The sequence below is a fragment of the Taurulus bubalis genome (assembly GCF_910589615.1).
Source record: "Taurulus bubalis genome assembly, chromosome: 6".
Lineage (NCBI taxonomy): Eukaryota > Metazoa > Chordata > Actinopteri > Perciformes > Cottidae > Taurulus > Taurulus bubalis.
In genome coordinates, this window is record NC_136594.1 from 8320333 (window position 1) to 8341521 (window position 21189).

At 41.4% G+C, this 21189-nt stretch overlaps 1 protein-coding gene across 1 annotated transcript in view; it reads right to left on the reverse strand.

Moving 5' to 3' along the window:
- tll1 (tolloid-like 1) overlaps positions 1–21189 on the reverse strand; it is a gene marked incomplete at both ends in the record, with an annotated part of 39273 nt that overhangs the window by 14037 nt on the left and 4047 nt on the right. The window contains 13 exons of the mRNA XM_079219675.1: positions 552–677; positions 794–989; positions 1512–1657; positions 1916–2032; positions 3135–3237; positions 3446–3561; positions 4917–5041; positions 6176–6281; positions 6795–6973; positions 8689–8806; positions 8891–9064; positions 10188–10268; positions 10461–10583. Coding sequence (XP_079075801.1) covers positions 552–677; positions 794–989; positions 1512–1657; positions 1916–2032; positions 3135–3237; positions 3446–3561; positions 4917–5041; positions 6176–6281; positions 6795–6973; positions 8689–8806; positions 8891–9064; positions 10188–10268; positions 10461–10583 — 1710 coding nt within the window. The remainder of the gene's footprint in view (positions 1–551; positions 678–793; positions 990–1511; positions 1658–1915; positions 2033–3134; positions 3238–3445; positions 3562–4916; positions 5042–6175; positions 6282–6794; positions 6974–8688; positions 8807–8890; positions 9065–10187; positions 10269–10460; positions 10584–21189) is intronic.

Consider the following 21189-nt stretch of genomic DNA (forward strand, 5'->3'; position numbering starts at 1 on the left):
CATTTCAACCTAATGCTCACCAGACGCTATAATGACTGTACAGTTCACAACAGCATTTTGCTCACAACAAATATATATATATATATATATATATATATATATATATATATATATATATATATATATTATGGATAAAATCCACTTACTACAGGATTTTTTCCACGCATTAATTCCCTGCCAAAGTAACTACTGCTCTCTAAAGAATTACAGCAAAACCACAATTTGGATAGTTTACCAGCATTGCTTTTTCTCTTTGCCTCAGAAGTGGTTTGTTCAGTTGTTTCAGTATGTGGGTCACTACGGGTACTTAATGTTTTTATTTTTTTTGTGTAGGATTAAAGGACCTTCCCAGCATTTGTGGCATTGGAGCAGCGAGGAATGTTGCTTTGTGTCAGGAAGATGTTTTTTCCTGTTGATGGAGGCGGTTCGGATGTTTTCTTTTGGTAATGAGCAAGACTCAGAAACCCGCAGCGCTATACAAAAGAATGCACATACAAAAGAATGCACATGCAAACATGAATTTAGCATTACACACACACACACACAGTTACCTTCACAGCTCTTCTTGTCGGGAGCCAGCTCGTATCCCGGGTCACAGGCACACTTGAAACTGCCGAGAGTGTTTACACACCTCTGTTCACATCCTCCATTGTCTGGCTTTGCACACTCATCCTCCTCTGGAAAACACACACGCGTCAATGCACAATTATTTTCACACACGTAAGGAATGCTTTGGCTGAAATGCCACGTGAGAAAACACAATCAACCTTCGCACACACACACACACACACACCTTTGAAGAAGTTGGCAGCAAAGCCAGCCTTGTTAACCGTCCCGTCTGAGACGAACTTCATCCACAGTGTGTGTGAGGTGGAACGCACGTCCTCAGGTTTGTCGTAGCCGCAGAATCGACCAATCAGAGGGCTCGTCTCTAAGGGCCCGTCTCGAACCTCCAGGTAGTCGTAAGCACAGCTGTCGTGCCTCTCAATCTGCAAAAACGTCCATGCAGGTTCACACACGGAGAGTGAGATGCACGACACTGCTGTGAATATCTACATCCATCCTATATCTCACAAAACAAGGAAAATGTAATATTCTTATAAGCTCGGTCTTATGCGTGTAGTTTCATTCAAGAGAAATGCCTGGAACGCTTTTAAATGAGGTTGACCTTTGCTCCTGTGTAACGGTAAACTTTGACCTTACAAGGGTGAAGGGATGTTAGGGACAGATTGAGTCCTTTAGCACACTGACATTTTTACAGCACTTCACTAATCCTTAACTGCTCCGAGGCTCTGTACACTCACACACAAACACACACACACGCTCACACACACACGCACCACTAACATTATTAACTTCCTAGCAGCTATACGAGCGTGAAATCTGACCCAGACATTCCTGAGCACAAACACACACACACACACACACACACACACGGAAGGGGGAGGAAGAGAGAGCGAAACACACACACAAACATGAGCACACACACACACACGCACGGAGGGACTCACCTCGAAGGCCTGGAAGCTGAGCCCGACGTTGTATCCCTCAGACACAGTGATCCTCCACACACACTCTTTGGATGGTCTGTAGTCATCAGGGTAGTTGGGGGACTGAATCTGTCCCGAGTCCTTGGTGATTTCCCCTCCACAGATCGCTGCTCAGGAGAAACAGAAAGGAATAGAGAGAGAGAGAGAGAGAGAGAGAGAGAGACAAAGAGAGAGAGACAAAGAGAGAGAGAGAGAGAGAGAGATTAGCATTACATGCATAGAACAACAACACCTGAACACGTGTAAGTATGAATAAGGCCAAAATAATTCTCACAAAAGTCATTTATTAAGTTTGAAACCTCATCATGTACAGTGGGTTCACAATATTTGTATTTATACATTATTATTTTGATGTGAGGAGTTACCTTCATAAATAGCAGCGAAGCCTTTTCCCACCCAGTTGCTGCTGCTGCGAAACTCGATCCACATCCTGCTGTCAGTGGAGATCAAGACTTCCGGAACTTTATCGCCACAAAACCTGCCTGTTAAACACACACACATGAACGCAAACTATGTAAGATTCATAACTTGTGCTGTCCAATGATTGTTGATGAAATATAGCCTTTGTAATGTGATGTAGAACCTCCATGAATTGAAGAGAAGACTGCTTGAAAAATACTATGAGATATTTTAAGAATACGACTTTGGCGTGCCGGAGACTCTGTGGCTCAATGGAAGGCAAATCATTCTCACATATTTGGGGAGTCTCAAACTGAGTTTATATCAGAATGGCATTCACAAAACATTAAGCACTGTATTCAAAACTCAAAGACCCCTACACTTGGAGACTCTTTTATCTGGGCCATGTTTTGTTTTTGAAACAGAGTAAGGATACAAAGTGGCTGCAGGCCCTTTTGGCGGCGAGTAAGTCATACATCACTAGAAAGTGGATAAATCCAGTATCGCCTATAATGGAGGGTTGGTATGGAATAATTCGGGGAAATATTTATGATGGAAAAGTTGACTTTTTTTGTGAGAATCCAAAAGAACGAATTCATTCAAATGCAAAGCAGACTTTGTGTGACTCTACTAACGTTTCCTGTTTCTTTCCTCTACTTGGTGGGAATAGTAGACTGTGGGATCGGCATAAGTCTGAAAGTTAACCACAAAAAATTGCTGACAAATTAAAGTAGAAGTACACATAGGTATGTATGTATGCTGTATACGTGTGGATATGCGGGCGACTAGAGATGTGTAGATGAGTGTAAGCCTGTATATAAGGAAGGGTTTACAATCTCCTAGAAGAGGAGATTGAGGACTGAAATTATCCTTTTAAATACCATTTTCTATGTATATGCAAATAGAAATGTAAATACAAAAACTGGAAAAGAGGGTTTATGCCAAAATATGGAAAAGCTTGTTCACTGCAATATTAATCTAAAGAAAATCATGATGATAACAACACATACATACATTTTGATATAGTGCTATTGTCCGTCTGAACATGGCTTTACAGTCACAGCATCAATCAGGTGAGGGTTTTTGTGCAGAATTAAAAAGCGAATGAAAGAGCGTGCGAATAAGAAAAGCCAGTTTATTAAACGGTACCCAGTGCTCCTTTGGCTGACTGTCCCTTGATCTTACCGAGCAGTGGAGCTTTCCTCCAGTATCCATCCCGAACCTCGATGTAGTCGTACCAACACAGACTGCTTTTGTACAGATCCATGGTGGTGAAGTTAAGAACAATCTGTAAGAACAAAAGTAAATATTCATAGCAAATAGGATACAGATGTTTGCACTTCGGAGACCAGATGAGGAGAGGCAGAGTGTTCCTTTAATTATTGTGAGGACATCACAATATCATTCTGTCAGCAGTCTCTCATTGTTTGTGCATCCACATTCACTGCACAGCAGGGTGCTTGTGTGTGTGTGTGTGTGTGTGTGTGTGTGTGCACCTTTTCTCCGGGTGTAACAGATATTCTCCAGACACAGTGTGTGTACGAAGGGTATCCATTGGGGTAACCAGGAGACGAGAAGTTGCCCGTTGACTCCTGGAGCGTCTCTCCGCACGCTGCAACACACACACACACATGCACATACACACACACACACACACACACAGATGGAGTTACATTTTTGTGGTGAGTCCTGCTGTTATGCCTAATCCTTTCAGCTGTGTACCAATACTTATGGTTGGTACATCCCTTAAGAACACATGGCTCTCATGTCTATTATTATTCTCAATCTTTTACTGCCAATTACCAAAATAGACATACTACAGACTTTTGTTTTGACAAAACAATGGCCTCATTCTCTAATATCTGATCTGTCCATATGGAAACAGTTAGATGTGTATATGTATGTATATATGTCTAGATGTGCAGGAAATAAAATGACCCTCCCAAGTCTGCAGTATGTCTGTATTCGTATACGGTCACCATTTAGCAGAATTAAACAGTAATTTACTGGAAGTGAACAAGACTGACATATTTTAAATTGATCTCAATGAAGACAGCAAAAGATAAATATTACAGCTGGATGGGAATTCAGGGAAAATTATCAAGACAATATTGCTCTCATCATCCTTCATTCTGAGTTTAATGCCGTTGCTCCCTCTCAAAAGGAGGTTAGCCAAATGTGCCCCTCCTATCCCATCATGCATGCTGTTTTCCCCCACAATGCCCTGGGGCTCTGTTCATCTGTCAGTGAATATGGTATCACTTATGACCTTATAAGGTTGAAGTTGTATCTCTTTCCAGCTGGGACACGCAAACACAGTCTAGTTCTCGCCCCAGTATCAAAATGAATTTAGTCGAACGACATATATCCTGTAATATGTGTGGCGTTATTAACATTAACGAATAAAATAAATAACACCTTTGCATGTTGTCAGATAAATTGGATTTTACCAGAACAAGATTAGTCAAAATGAATAAATACAGATACAAAAACACAATGAAACAGAGACTTTGGTAAATTAAATAATAAGAATGGCGACACATATTATTCCATCAGTGTCTCAGATACAGTACAGTAGTGTACATGTGTGTGCGTGTGTGTGTGAGTTTGCGTGTGCCAAAAAGGAATGGCAGCATTTGGGATTGTCAACCGTTGCGACAGTACCGCACATCTCTGATTGAGAGCAGATCCAGATTGCGTAGGATCCGTCCCACGGGGACCAGAGGGACGTCTCAAACACCATAGTTGTGCGCACAAACTTATGGGAAGAGTGTGTGTGACGAAGACAGAGAGGGAAGCGTAACATGGAAAATAAAATTACTCAACTTCTCCTCTGTGCCTTGGAGAATGGAGGGGCGGGCACATTGTTATGCCAAAGATGCGCGCAGATAAACGCTGGTCATGTTTTGTTTCACACACTTACACACACACACACACACTGTGGTCTCATAGTAAATATATCAGTACCTGGACATCTATACAGCTTTCTTGCCTGTGCAATGTCTCCTTTACTGAGCCTGGTTCGCTGCCCAATAGCTGGCCGGACCCCGTTTTCATCTCTGGATGGAAGGATGGTGTCGAGGAACATCCCTCTTCAGGAAGGAGAAGAGAGAATTAGTTGTGCTCTGATTTCAAGGAAATCAAATATAAGCTGTAAAAACGCTGGATGTAAGTTATATAGATTTGAGGATACATGACAAAGAGCGAATCTTAACCTCCCCAATGCTGTGTTTAGTGGTTTAGTTTTTTTTTTATGTGTGAGTTGGAGCTGAGCGGAGCTGAGTGGGGAATAGGCGGGATCCTGAGAGAAGGTATTGCAGAGATTTAAAAGCATCCACACACGGAAAGCATAGAAAGTGAACCCAGGACTATGCTCACTGCCAAATAGACGGCTGATTTCACATATTGGAGAAAGCGTAGGAAAGATGTCATGATGCTGAAAAGTTTCCGTTAGTTTTACTGTGCTGGTAAGTGATTATTTAAGTGATTATTTCTAGTTTCTTAATCGTGCTACAGCTGATCAGAGCTCAGATACACTAAATCTGTGGCTTTTTGTGGCACAAACATTAATGTTGTAACATTGAGCTGAAACTCGCTACACAGCTCGGTAAAGCTAATAGGAGTGACAGATTGAGTGAACCCATTCACATTGTTATAATAAGAAAATTGGTTATCGCTGCTTTTTATTTGAAATGGTCAGAGGCGTAAGACGTAAACAACTCGTGTAGTGGGGTCACAAGATGATATTGTTTTGTTTTAACGAGAAAAAACGCTATAACTTCGTAAAAATTGCCTGACTCTGACATAAGTTCAGTGTCTGTAGTATTTCCTGCATTCCAGTTACAGGACGAATACTAATATATTATGTGGTTCATACGTAACAACACATTCTGTTTAAGTATTGCCGACCCTAAAGACTTAAAGAGCTGGAGTCAACAAACAAAGCAAACTATGTTCATGTTGATCACAAGCTCAGCAATGATGATAAGAAATACAGGTATAGTATCTAATTGTTTGTGGGTTGTAATTCACTTTGTGACCAGGAAAAGGTCTTTCTATATTCATTTTCACCATGTTGCACTAAGCCATCACTTACACTACACTAAACAGCACAGAGAAACTTTCAAAAACCTCACTGTTTAAAAAAAAAAAAGACTTTAAACTTGAGAAAAATCTCTTTTGTAAAAGTAACACAACTCAAGAGATGAGATTGTTCCGCTGGTTACCGTGAGAAGGTGTTCCTGGCGTAGTGCATGATGCTATCAAAATCATATGGCTCCCCGAGAGAGTTGACCTCCCCTGGCTCCATCTTGAGGAAGTTATACTCCTGGCCTGGGAACCGCACATACAAACACACAGACATTTACACGCATGCAAGGACAGCAGCGGTAGACGTTTTTAGTTTGAGTGCCACAATAAAAGCAGACACAGATATATAATTTACACAACCTTGAACACACGATGCATAGTTCTTAAATGACTATGTCTGCATAGATTAGGGCATTTATCAAAATGCTTGTATAGTCCTAGAGCAGCGTAGTGCAGAGCTCTGGTATGTTAAACAAAAACTTATGTCAGGTCTGATTCCCTGCTGCCTGATTTGATCTAACACCTGTCAGCCTGTGTTGTATCGCAGAGGAGTGTGTGGGAGGAAAAGGTGTCTGGGGGTCGAGGTGACTTCACAGTCATTAAAAGCCTCATTCACACTCACACAGGGTCGGGCGCTAGTGTGAATTTAAAAGTGGCGACGTTGTCCTTAAACGTCCTTCGCTTGTTTCCAGCTATAACAACCCTGAATGACTCGAACATAAGAGACCCAGGTGCATCGTGGGTACTTTGTCTCACCCGGTTGGATGTTGTCGCGGATGATGGTCACGTGATCGTCACGGTCGGGCCGCGTGTGCTCGTGCCAGAAGCCGATGACGTGGCCCAGTTCGTGCACAACGATGCCGAACTTGTCACAGTTCTTGCCTATGGAGATAGCCTGGGGCCCGTTGCCACGACGACCCACATAGGAACAACACCTAATAAGGATCAGTGAGACGTTGATGGCAGTGAGATCGTCAGATGATATTTACTACACATTTGGCAGTAGAAAAAAGCATCAGCAGTGCTGTATGAACACACACACACACACACACACACACACACACACACACACACACACACACACACACACACACAGTCTTTTCAGGATTTCCTGCCCCATACTACGTCCACCAGAAGGGAAAGCGATTTATTTACATAAAGTTCTGCGATAACGCTGCACTTTCAGAACCAAATGCGAATAAGGTGTAAGAATTCACATATCGCTGGTCACAGAACACACACACATACAAAAAGTATACACACGTCTTTTTTTCTGGTTAGCCGAGACATACGTGCCAGGCTAACAAATCTGATTAAAGTTATCCAAAGAGCTGATTGCAGGGTGAGGATCAGGAGTCACTGGAGTGGATATATAGTTTTTTCTTCCAACATTTGCAGCTTTAGTATCAGCACTTCCCCTCAAAGGGGCACCAAATTTACATTCTGTTACAAATATTTTAACTTTTTTTGAATGCATTTACTGTCTTTGTCTGTTTCTGTCACACATCGAAGTTGCAGGGTATTTATACATCAGATTAAAGTGTCTAATCTCTGATGCAGCCTCCAATCACAGAGCAGGAGACAACTGGCATCATCTGTTAACATGCAGCTCTTTCACTTGTCTAAATGGCATTTAAAAATCTGATTCATTTAAAGTGAACTTCTTTAGAATTTGTGTCTTGTTGTGCTGGACCAAACAAGAAGTATTAAGATAAGCACAGTAGAATCTGCACTGTTTTTTTCTTGTAACAGTGCAACACTTAGTTTAAGATCTTCAGCGGGCATTAAATATGATTTTGAGAGCAAAGAAACAGCATGTAGACTCTTCTTCACTTACAATTATTCATCGTTCCAAAGAAGTTTGAAAAAATTAAGTAGCTCTGGGTATCAAACGAGAGGCAATACAAGACAAAAACTGAATTCCCATATCGATACCAGCGATATCCATATTGAGGGTTGATATCAATTAATTTATAGTCAAGATATTAGGGTTTCTAAGGATATAAAAAATGTCTGAATGCTGCTGACATTTTATAAAAAACCATAACACAACTTGACATGACGTGACACGTTTTCAAATAGTTTTCTTTGGACAAACCAAAGTCAAAAACTAAAATTATTTAATTCACAATAACATGAAATTGAAAAAATGCATGAAATCCCTACATTTAATAAGCTGGAACCTTTTGCAAAATAAATAGCTCTAATTATCAAATTATTCCAATTGCTTTTGGTTCATTCACTTTTGGTCAACTAATCGATTTATGAATGTACCACATCAATATCCTACATGTCATACTCCTTTAACCATCTGCATCTGGGGAGATAAACCTAAAACGTTCTGATTTCAGGCGTTCAAAAACCTTACAACTTACGAGCCCCTCTGTACAAACACACTGTGACCCCAGCGGGCCGCCACTCAACAGAACAATGCAGCGTATGAACAAAAAAAACATACAGAAACGTAGAGTGAGCAGCGTGATTGGTGGGATGGGGAAACTGCAGCAGGACAGGAAGGAAAGTGGAGCCATTGTTGAGTGACCGTATCGTCTCTCGCCGTGACACCACTGAGGTCACCACTGAGGTCACCACTGAACTCGAGGTACACGCTTCGTGCACAACCACACACACGGAGGTTCACCCGACTCACCCGCAGGGTCTGTAGGTGAACACGATGTAGCTTTCCTCATCTGTCTTCTCAATGAACGTTACGCACGTCTGCTTCTCCCAGTGACGCATGGCCTGCTTGAACATGGCCCTCTGACTACCTGAAACACACGCATTTCACATCCTACTTTTACACAATTGCACGTCGGTGTGAAATTTACTGTTGAACCGGTAGGGTTGCTTACCAGTGAAGTTTCCTCCGATGACGTAGGGAATGACTCCTCCAGGCCATATCCTCTCCGCTCGGGATGTGGCCGCTCGGCGAATACGGCTTTTCACAACGTTCCCAGTCTTCCCACCTTTCCCAGTTTGGCTCTTAGGATTGGCAGCTCCCTTGCTGGAGTTCTTGGGGAGATAGTCTAACCGAGCAAGAAACAACAGTTAAATGTACCTTTATACCACAAGTTCTTGTTATGCGTGTTAAAATAAAATACTTTACTAGTCTATTATTATGAATATCAGTTCATAAAACTGTGATTATTAGATATTTCTTTATGTACGTGACCTTTCAGAGTTTGTTCTCAGATCAGAGGGTAATAAAAGTCAGATCGCTCTGGCTGTGCGATATACTGTTTTATTATACTTTTAATTTAAATAGGTTTATAATGTTTACTGAATGAATTGAGTTGCGCTAAAAAAAGGTAACTCAAACACTCTGTAGTTCTTGATCTGATTGTGCATCAACTTGCTCTTTGCAAAGAGCATGAAGTGGGAAAACAGTCTGAAATATTGAAAACAGTTATATTATTAAACTGAATTTTGGCCATTAGCCTTCATCAGGGTGTCTTTTCTCATCACAGTCAAAAGTGAAAAGGATATTCTTCATTGAAAGAAGCCTAAAAAGACCAGCGCTTGGCATGATTTAAACTGTATTCACATTAAAGTGAGATTAAATAAAGCATGGCACTTTGCTTGGTGTAGGATTCTTGAGGGGAAAAGTAGAGGCTGATATTTTTGTGTGTGTTCCTCGCTTGTTATAATGAGCCAAAAGTACTTATTGCAAGGACCTACTGGCTACAATGTGAACATTGTTATAATAACTGTGGATAAATAACACTTTGGAACAAACCTGGTCGCTAAATTAGAAGGCTGCTATTTTGTCCAGCAAGTGTCTTTTTTCAGCTTGGTCTCCCATTATTATTTTGTATAGTATTGATATATTCCTAAATATTAATCTGTCCTCCATCTTTAATTGCAGCTAAAGGCTGAGAAAAACACTTTCTGTGCAGTACTGATCCAAGCAAAGACCTTCATTAGTCCCATTTATTTGAATCTTAGTTGCAAGAATTCAAAGTGTCTCAGCCATCTGGGTTTTAAAACTCTAATTAAAGCTCCAAGCCTTTGCAGAAAGTTGGCTTTCCAGAAGATCTAGGATGTCTTTATGGTGGGTCAGTAAGGTCAGAAATATAGGATTTGTACTTTCTTGGCTAAAACATGAAAAACTTCCATCATTAGAGTGAGAAGTAAAGTGAATGTCCTTACCGAAGCCGAACCTGCGTATTCTATCGAGCAGTAGATATAAAGAGCCGCTCTTCTTAGAAACTGCATGCTCCTCCAGGCCACCTGACACACACGAGAGCCAAGAATCAAAACACGAACAATGCACAATAAATGCTGATATCAGGGGGCCTCTGTCTACTTCCTTCCTATTGACGCTGCTTTACTTTGCAGCCGATGGGTAATGAGAGAGAGAGTTCCAGAGGAGATCATTAAATGATGATTACTGAGTGAGAGTGACATGTTGAGTCCGCTTACCAGACGTGTGCCCCTGCCGGGAGTGTGTGTGCGTGTGTGTGTGCTGCGTGAGGTCTATCGTGCGGTCGATCTGGAACATGCGCAGGTCCTCTTCGTCTAAAGCGATGTCGCCCCAGAATGCAGCTGGAAGTTAAGAGAAAAACATCTGTAACAATCACAGTCAACAGCAGAATCACAGACATATTATCAACATCCCTGGAGAGGATTCATATTAAAAGCCAAATATTTTATATTTGTCTTTATAATAAGGGTCACTGAAACAAGGTTAGTACTTTTTCTACCTTTTTCTCAAACGTATGTTTAACAGATTGGCGTATGGTTAATTCAAGAGCACTGCTCTCTGGGTGCGAGGCAGCCATGTTGGCTTGTTTATTTTAATTAGTGAGTTTGATGCCCATGTGGGTGCGTGGCATTGGTCCAGAGTGAAGGAGAGTAATTATACACACATCATAGGTTCAATGCACACAGCTCATTATGAGCTGACGAAGATCCAGGTAGGATCACAATGTGTGTGTGGCATGAAGTAAAGGTGTCGGCATTAATAATGAATCCTTTATTAATCCCACGGTGGGGAAATTGGTCTCTTTCTTCTTCCTAACAACTCCGTCCACACTGCCTGCATGAACAGCGTGTGACGGCTGCAAGCCCATCTTTCTACATAGTTTGCTTTTCATATGGGACAGAATGTTTCATTTCACAATTAACATTTATATTCATTTTAGAGCAGCCTGTGCTCTGAGTCCGCAATTAAAAGCCGCTACTTTCGAGGTCTGTTGTGTTGCAGAGAGAATCAGAGAAAATCGTCACTGTGTCTGGTTTGTTTGTTGTTTTCTGTGCGGTTCGCTAACTACTAATGAAAACCTTAGAAAAAGTAGCAAACTGGGAATTGGAGCTTGACAAAGAGGAAGTGACTCAGTGTGTAAAGTGAAAGAACATGGCTTAGAGTGCTCGAGTACGGCCTTAAAGCCTAAAAACTCACAACAGTGGAGCTACTCAGTAGCCAACGAATCAGACTGTGGCCGTATATTGCAGCTCCCAGGTATATGAGTTTTACTGTGGGAGTGTGCACAGACAGCTGAGGTCATTCCTACTACCATGGTCCGAGTCAGACATGGAAGCAATAACAAAAACTCTTCAAGGGCTTCACATTATTTATAGGCTTGGCAAATAAGTAGTGCACATTGACCACTTTTCTTCGGTGCGTGGGTATGCACCATGGCACCTATATAGGGTGAGGCGGACCTGAAACTTCTATTTTTGCTGTGTTTCAATCTTTATTTACTCTTAACCAGTAACATATAGACTAATAGTTACACAACTGAACAAAAGCTCACATGGGTTGCCTTTATTATAACACCAAAATTATTCAAATATCCCTTGTGGTTGCAGAGATACACCCTTTTTAGTTTGGGTATGTTATTTCGAGCAGAATCCTAGTCTTTTTCAGAATGATGCCTTGTTTTGTTTTGTGTGTTTTGTGTCAGGCTTACGTTCAATTCGGGACAAACAGTTTGACTCGCTCAGACCGGGTAAATGCAATGTGCACTCACTTCTACGCTGGGCACTAGATTACAGAAACTGACACACAAACACGCACAAGGAAGTAGCTCAGGTGTTTTCTTTATCTGAGGAGGGGAAGTCATCACATAAATGTAATCCTCTGGTTATTGATTCTTTGAGTTACAACACTGTCATAACACAGTACAGAGTCATCGCAGTTTCACACCCGATACTACAATTAAATACCTAAAAAGTTGTGTTTAGAAGATTATTTACGTATTTATGCGTGCTCGTTTGATTTCAGCCCAGTGTGAGACTCTTTCATGCATTGTGCTATCATCTACTGCCACGCTAGTTTCTCTCCTCTTCTCTGTTTCTCCGAGGGCGGGGCTTTGCAAACTGTGTGACAGACAGCATTCAAACACTTCGTAGTCCCTTAACTCGTTGCTCTTGCCACCAGAATCAGCTGCTTTCCTTCAACAATGTGAGGCTGAAATAGAACGTGGGGACTGAGGTGACTTAAGACAAGTGAGAGTAGAAGAGCTATGAGTAAGGATCAGTCGGCTAGACGCAAGGCGGCGATGTTTTTTTTGCTTCCTACTATGGCAAAGTCATGACCTGCCCTAATCTGCCTCTGATTGGCTTAGCCTCGGGAACACTTGTCAGCCTTTTTCAGTAGACATTTCCTCTTTTTGCCACTAACCCTCCACGGCAACTCAGCAAGGCAGTGCTGTCTATGGAAAAAGTGAGAAAAATTAAAAATAAATTGGCTAGAAACATTTGTAACTTTGGAAGATACCCTGAAAAACAATTATTTAGATGGATAGAAAAATCACAAAAACCTTCCCCGTTGCTCCTGCTTCAATCCCCATCCTCCCTCATCCTTAAGTGACTCACTACAACCAGTGTCTTTCTTTCTTCGCTCGTTCTCCTTCCATATCTACCAAACATCAGCCTTTAACAATGACCAACTGAATGATAACCATCGCTAAATGGTTAGCTGAGCGGAGTTTCTGCCCTCCACAGGGACTCAAGACACTAATATATTAACAATAGCATGGGAGAAGCTTGTCACTTAGCTAATCAGGATTGCCACTAAAGGAAATGAGGGGTCAGGGTGCCATTGTGCTCGACTTCGAGCTATTGTTGAAGAGAGGAGAAAACCACAATGACTACAGATGGTTTACGAATCATATCAGATACAGACTGGGAGTGTGTGCTGTTGAATAATGGCATATGATATGTTGGTTGAATATAGCTGCTGTGAAGTATCTCCTGAACTATATGCATTATTAAATATCACGTATCTACCATGTAGACAATACTAAGTACAACAGACTCTTACTCTAAATCCACCCAAATATTCAGTTTACTATAATAAAAGACAATTATGAGCATCAAATCTTCATATCTGATCAACTGGAACCTTGAAATGTTTGGAATTTTTCTTTAAAGGATTAATATGAATTGATTACGTCAATAGTTGCGGATTCATTTTATGTCATTCTATAATTCATCTAATTCAAAATAAGTGTTTTACTGTACCTAGAGTGCTTTGTTATGTGGCTATACAGCTGGAAAACTTGTATTTATATCACAATGAAATGTGCAGATGTAACAAACTTTGTTGTACAATAAAATGTCTTTCGCATATACATATTTTCCTCTTTTCTTATACAAAAAAAGGTGCATTTTTAGTGAGTTGAAAAGCAAAGCAGTAAAACTCAACATCTATAAAAGAGGTTCATTTGATTCTGTAGAGCTTGATGTTGGTGTGGCTTTGCCATATAAAAGCCCCACACATAACACAATTACACTATTCCTGGTGCTAAGATGAGGTCTGACCAGGCGCGGTACAAATTGCACTGTGGGCGACACGGCTTCTCCTGACACTCCCGTCTACTGCAAACTCTGCCAAAGTGGTGTCATAGCGAGCCACAAAAACTACCAAATGGGTGCAAAAGAATCCTCTCAACACCTAAAGAAACTCACACTTCACCATGCAAAATATATATCACATGGCACCTGCATTTAAAATGATATTCCCCTGGCATTGGTTTCTATTTGTTGGTGACTGTACACACCTAATGGTTTTGGATGTTTCAGGAAAACGAGCGAAACTACTAAAAGTTTTCCGGAGAAAAAGGAGCTGACACAAGCAGGAGATACAAAGCCAGAAGAGGAGGGAGAGTACAGTGATAGTAAGTTTGGCCCATTGATCGTTTGGGGTCTAGTTAATCCATAGAGATACCATAAATAGCCCAAAGTCAAGCCAGTGGGTGAGGAGGGGTGAGGACGGTGAGGCCGGGAGATGCAGGAGGAAAGGTATTGATCCAAAAACCCCAGGACGTCCCAGGAGACCTACATCATGCTGACCAGGGCCTGACTGTTCGCCCTTCAGCAGGGGCACTGCAGCAAACACACACACACACACACACACACACACACACACACACACACACACACACACACACACACACACACACACAGGAACAATGCACCAAACACAAACTGAGAGGCAGACGTCCCTCACATGCCTCCAGCAGCTCCCACCATGGTGGCTGCATGGAGAGCGAGCGAGATCGGTTCGTGTTGCATCGATCAACTCCTCAGGCACACAGGACCGACGTCGGCTTTCTGCAAGTTCACTCTGCAGCCTGCTAAGAAATGTACAAACGCACAATAGTGGCTCTGTGCGGCGGCGTGACAGTATATGCTTAGTCAAACACTTGGCTTTGGTAAAACTGCTGTGACAAAGTTTCAGCTTGTACAAAATACTGCAGCTACGATCTCATCACTCCCATTTCAGCCCCGCTGCAATGGCTGCCAGGGATATTCAGATTGATTTAAATATTCTTTTCATCACTTATAAGACACTACCTTGCTCCTGCCTACATTTACAAGCTACTAAACCCGTAAACCACTGAGCGGCCACTTAGGTCAGCCATCTAAACTCTGTGGGATTTGCGTGCTAAACCTAAAACCAAAGGCGAGTGCTCTGTAGCTGCCCGAGCACCCAGACTTTGGAACAATCTCCCACTCACATTATTATCTGAGTCTGGTGACTGTTTCAAAAACATCTGAAACCCCACTTCTTTGAATTATCTGGGTGCGGACTGGTTGCTGTAAGCTTTCTGTGTTTGCAAGTGCGTTGTGTTAGTAGGTATTTTTGATTGTTGTTTTTTTCTCTTTTATGTACTTTAATGTACTTGGTGTTTGATTGTTTTATTCTGCACTGATGTTGATGTAACGCACTTTGTGACCTGTGTTAAAAAAAGATGCCATATAAATCAAATGCACTTATCTGATATGCGTGAAGAAAATATCAGCCCAGTCATTTTAACAATGCTTAATCGAAGTAGTCTGCAAATACATTAATATGATACAGAAAGAGTATATAAATCCAACTGACAGTGCAATAAATGAAAGAATTAATTAAATTAATAAATCACTCAGCTTTTGAGAGGCTTAAAGATAGACAATCACAGCTGTTACATTTTTATTATTTTTTGGTTTTCCCTCAAACTATACTCATAACTCTGGCACCAGATTCCACTGCTGACGGATATATTGTCCGATATTGCTGATTTAATGAGTGTTGTTAAGAGATTTATCTCTTACTTTGACATTCTACATACACTACAGTACAATACACTCATGCTGCTATGCACTCATGCTGTATTCACTGCTGTGTACACACACACACACACACACACACACACACACACGCACACACACACATCTCGCTAAGCTCCTCATTAAGCAAATATAAGGTCACACTGTAGGGGGCCTAAGATTTGTGTGTGTGTGCATGTGCATGAGTGATATTATTATACTGCAAATAACTGACTGTGAATGTACTGTGATATTAAAAAGAGATTATCTCGGCCCTGTTTGAGGATTTTCTCCAAAAGTAATTGTTGTCCAGGCTGCTTGATCCACATTCACCCGCTCTCAGCTACAGTTCAAGTTCACTGTGCGCTGACAGTGTTGAAAGTGTGGCATGGTTAGAAAAGTCCTGAAAACTGTACAGCACAACAGAAAATACAACATACCACCCAGCTGTGTCGGCCATTAAAATGATGCCCCCGAAACTTCACAACCCGTTCCTACAGCGTGTGTGTATGGGCTTTTTTTTTGGTCAAAATACGGCCAAATCCAGTACACTGCTAATGACTCAATCCTGACACTTGCAGAGTAGAGCTGAAACAATTCATTGATCAATCGGCAACCAACAAAAAATGAATTGCCAACTATTCTGACAACAGAATCGTTCAAGTCGTTTTGGACCATTGGTCGGACAAAACAAGACATTTAAAAACTGATATTTTACAATATAAGTGAAACAATTATTGACTGCCTGTCCAAGTCATTGGCTCACATAGCACCTGCTAAAACCCATTCATTGCCCTGATAACAACCCCAACGTCCAATGTGGATATTATTACTGTGCCTACAGAGATGGATTTTGCTAGATTATAAATTATAGTTTTCTTTGTGAGTATTTAATATGGAATAACAATGTGCCACTTGTATCGCCACACACGTACAGCGTTGTAATGTGATGAGATGCTGGACTGGAGACTGTGATGTCATTGGTCAGAAATGTGCTTTTTTGTGAAAAAAAGGAAAACTGTAGTAGCTCAGGCCAAGTTAAATGCCAAGTTACAGGAGGGTGGAGGTTTTAACATTTAAAACCTCCACCCTCCTGTAACTTGGCATGTGTGTTATGAGAGAAAGAGAGAGAGAGAGAGAGAGAGAGAGAGAGAGAGCGAGGGAGAGGGAGAGAGAGAGAGAGGGACGACCAGATAATCTTGACCATGAAATGATCATGAAGAAACCAGCGTAGTGTGTGTGTGTGTGTGTGTGTGTGTGTGTGTGTGTGTGTGTGTGTGTGTGTGTGTGTGTGTGTGTGTGTGTGACACCATATAGGACAGAAGGAGAAAATGTAGTTATTTCATTATACATTTATAGCTAAGATGTGAGTTTGACTATTTTTCTTTAACATATGTCTAATGTGCATCTACAGAGTTGAGGATATTAATGATGTCATAGTTCAACTCTGAAACACAAACACTGACACACACACACACACACACACACACACACACACACACACACACACACACACACACACACACACACACACACACACTATATTTTTGCTGGCTTAAACACAGTCCCAGGTGCTGACAAAGAGACAATCATACATCTCTACACCGACACATCACTTTGTTTACCTGAAGTTACAGTAGAATAATAATAATAAAATAATAGAAGAAACATTTTAAACATTTAAATAAAAAGGTTAAAAAAATGATTATTATTAAAAATAAATATGTATATATATATATATATATATATATATATAATATGTGTTTGTTACAATGTACATAGCTGCATTTAAAATGTAGATTTTTAAAATGTTCAGTAAAAAAAAACATCTGCAACTTCAAAAGAGCACACACACGTATTAAAGAGCACTCCACATAGCCTGAAGGTGAAAACAAGCAAAGAAATGTTCGGTATGAGACAAAATAACATAATATCATATGACACAGAGAGAACATGGTGTAACCTCCTAATCACATTACTGTGACACTGAGATTCCTCTCCAGCAGGTCATGGGTTTGGCCAGACATTGTGACGGGACGCGATCACGGCTCGGTTAAACCATCAGGGTGTCCTGGGTCTGCACCCAGGGAGCCGGCAGACAACGGGCTCTTACATGAGCGAAGATCAAATGAAAGATTTATAACAGACTGCAAGGTTGTTTTTTTGTGAGGATGGTGGATATTCCGTATATCTTCCAGTCTGTACATCGGATTAGCTTCACTCCTTGGAGGACTCATTTCTTTGAGATTTGATGTCACATTGATTTCAGTTTAATTGCTATGTAATTAGTTTTGTTTGTATTACAATGACTAAATCAAGACATGAAATCAGATGCAGCTGGCTAATATTCAAGATGTGTTTGTGAGCGAAAGGCGATGTGGAAAGGGTCCATCGTCGGGATGAACCTACAGAGTGGGATATCAGCCCAAATCTGCACCTCTTAAGACTCTCGCTTGACAGCCAGGTGGACGAACGACCCACATCCGACCTTAATGACTCGCAAGGTGTAATTGTACACGTTCCTGCAGAGGTTAAATGCCTTTTACTCCCCACCAGTCAGCAGAACTGAAGATGCCTTTTGGTTGAGAGGTGAAACATCTCAAAGAACCCATAGTTCAGTTGCTCTGGAGTTAGAACTTCTAGATTACTGTACGTGCCGTACTGTCTTTGCATATACAGAAAACACACACATGTTCTGGCTAAAATATCCACCTAGTGGACCGAGCTAAGAGTGTGTAGCTGTGCATCATGTGGTGCAACTGGGCTTCCTACAATACGAGGGACATCTGAAAAAGATCCAAAGTTTGACTGTTAGCTTTTCCTCAATAACGGGTGTACATGAATGACTTTGCTGCTATAAATACCACCAGGAAAAGCTAGGTGACATAAAAGCATTTAATAATTGAGCAATGTGTGGCAGGTGGGCTGAGTCATGGCGGCGCTGACTCATGGCTTCTGCAGCTCAAGAACAATGACGCTCCAAAACAAACAGTCGGCTCTCAGCGCGGCCGCAGAGTTTATGCTGAGCCGGGGATCCTGAAGAAGACTTCGGAAGCTCAGTGGCATTAGCACTCTGCTCGGGAAAATCCTGTTTAATATAATATGAGTGAGACCGCTCGTGCTCTTGTTCACACACACACACACACACACACACACACACACACACACACACACACACACACACACACAACGTAGCCTCAGTGTCAAACACACACATACACACATTGATCTAGCTTCCTTCCCACTGAGAAATGGGGGAAGGGGTGAACAGTAGCTGCAGCTCACTGTCACGACATGGTGGGCTTCACTCTCTTACGGAAAAAGTCAAAAGCCCACATAGAGTACACATTGGCATGGCACACACACACACATTCAGCTGATTAAGATCCACCTGATGCACTGATAGAATACAAGAGCAGGGTCCAAAATCAACTTTTGGGCTTACTGGCAAAAGTGGCTGGTAATTATACAGATTTTTGAACCAGCCCAAAAATATTAAACTGCTTTTGACTGTTGTATTTGGCTAATACTACTTTGTAGCATGTCATCTTGGTCTCATATGCAACTCTCAGTCAATATTATGATAATCTGCAGTAATAATAGTAGTAACACTAACTGTATGCGCAAATATTCATTCAACTGTTTCCACACTGAAGTGTAACACATTTTAATTGATTTGCCTCAATGTGCAATAAGTACAATTTCTTTAAAAAACACATTAATTAACAAAAAAAGTAACACTTGTTAACAATAATAAGTTTACTTGCATTTGGCAACTGCAAAGTGTTGATTTGGGACCCCGACTGTATGTTCAACTTATATCAAAACAGCTGTGAAAACACATGAAGTCAATAAATGTCCAAAATGCAGATGTTGCTGGTTTCTCTTGACGGGATTGCTGCGCCGTGATTAAGTGATTTAGCCGACGTGCTGAAATCATGACTGCAGGGTTTCTGACCGCTGTATGAGTTACAATGACAGAGCGCCGCTGTCAGTATTTTCACTTGTTGACTTCGCAGGAAGGGAAGCAGTGACTGAAACACGGAAGACTTTTCTTTGCCCATCTGTTCTCCTTCAGTCAATTTGTTTCTGAGATTTAATGAGCTGTTTCTCAGCTGTGGAAGCGAGACAGTAAGAAAAGAATGTGCATCTGTATGTATTTATGATTATTTAGGCAATGTGTTTACTACCTCGGTGTATGAGGACTGGTATCTTTGTATTTGCCATGGGGCAAACACACTACTGTATACTTGTTTTAAGAGGAATTTCCAAGTGACATCATAAATAATATTCAGGTAGGGATTCCCCCTGGCAAAATGCAGCGTGTTTTTATAATTGTGGGACTCATTAGAAGCTTGTGGTCACTGTTACTGGCAGTAAGAGCATAACAGCACCTAGGATTATTATTTTTTTACGCAAACAGACACAGATCCACTCTTGGTCGCTTGAACAAACAGCAAAGTTGTGTTCATGCGAGTTGAAAATGATTCACAACTCAATATTAACCTGAGGATGTATGTCTTCCCTTCATGAATGCACAAAGACAAAAGAAAAGAATAAAGGGTCTCGACAAAAGTCACAGAAAGACCTGGAGTTCCTGCTAAGTTTTGAGAGTCTGTCACAGAAACATCCACATAGACTTAAGGATGCTATGGCTCTGCTGAGTTGCTAGAAGCATAGATCTGATCCAGACCCTAGAAAAGGTTAAAGCAACTTTAACTTTTTCAGCAGAACAACAGAATGAGCTTCAGCCGCGTTGTAAACCAGTAAATGTATTGTCGAGAGCAGGGTGGAGATCTTTCCTCAAGTGGAAGGTCCTGCTTCACGCTCCACATGGAAACTGTGATGTACCTATTCATGTTACTTAAGTGCTCATAAACTCGACTTTAAAGCAGCGTCAACATTTTGTTGCAGTCAAGCTGCATCATTGCTGTGTCTTCAGATTGTGCACAATGAAGAGAACAAAACCACTATTCTCCATTTTCTTTGAATTCATAATGCTATTTTTGAGGTTTTTATTTTATTTTGTTTCCACTCTGTTGCAGAGTGAACTCTTATTGTAATTCCTGTACTGTAACGTCTGAGTTCCGAGATGTACGCCCATGAGAAAATGTACATAATGTATTGTACTATACTGTGATACCACACTATTGTATTTGAAGAACAGGCAGTTGGTCTCTTGGGTCACCCCCCGAAGAAATGACCCGCGTCTTCACTCCGACATCGTGGTTTGTTTAGCTTTCACTCCGTTTGTGTGAGCATTTTATGAGAACAGTGATTTGGAAGGAAGCATGAATGACTCTTGAGTGAGCGTAGGAGCTCGTGCGCGTCCGTACAAGTGTGTGTGTGTATGTGTGCATTTGGCGTGTGTGTCATCTCCAGCTGAGTAGCAGGATGCAGACAACCAGGAAGAGATAAGCACGGGTGAATGGAGGGAGCTCTGTGTGTGTGTGTCGAGTGTGTGCGTCTGTGTGCGTGTGTGTGCGTGTGTGTTCGCGTAGGGAAATCACTTCACAAAGGCCTGGAAGTGTGTGTTCTCCCGTCTACGAGCGCGGGACTCGGAGGAGATAAGCAGACAGCCAAATATTCCCCTTGTGTTTTCCCAGCAAAAACA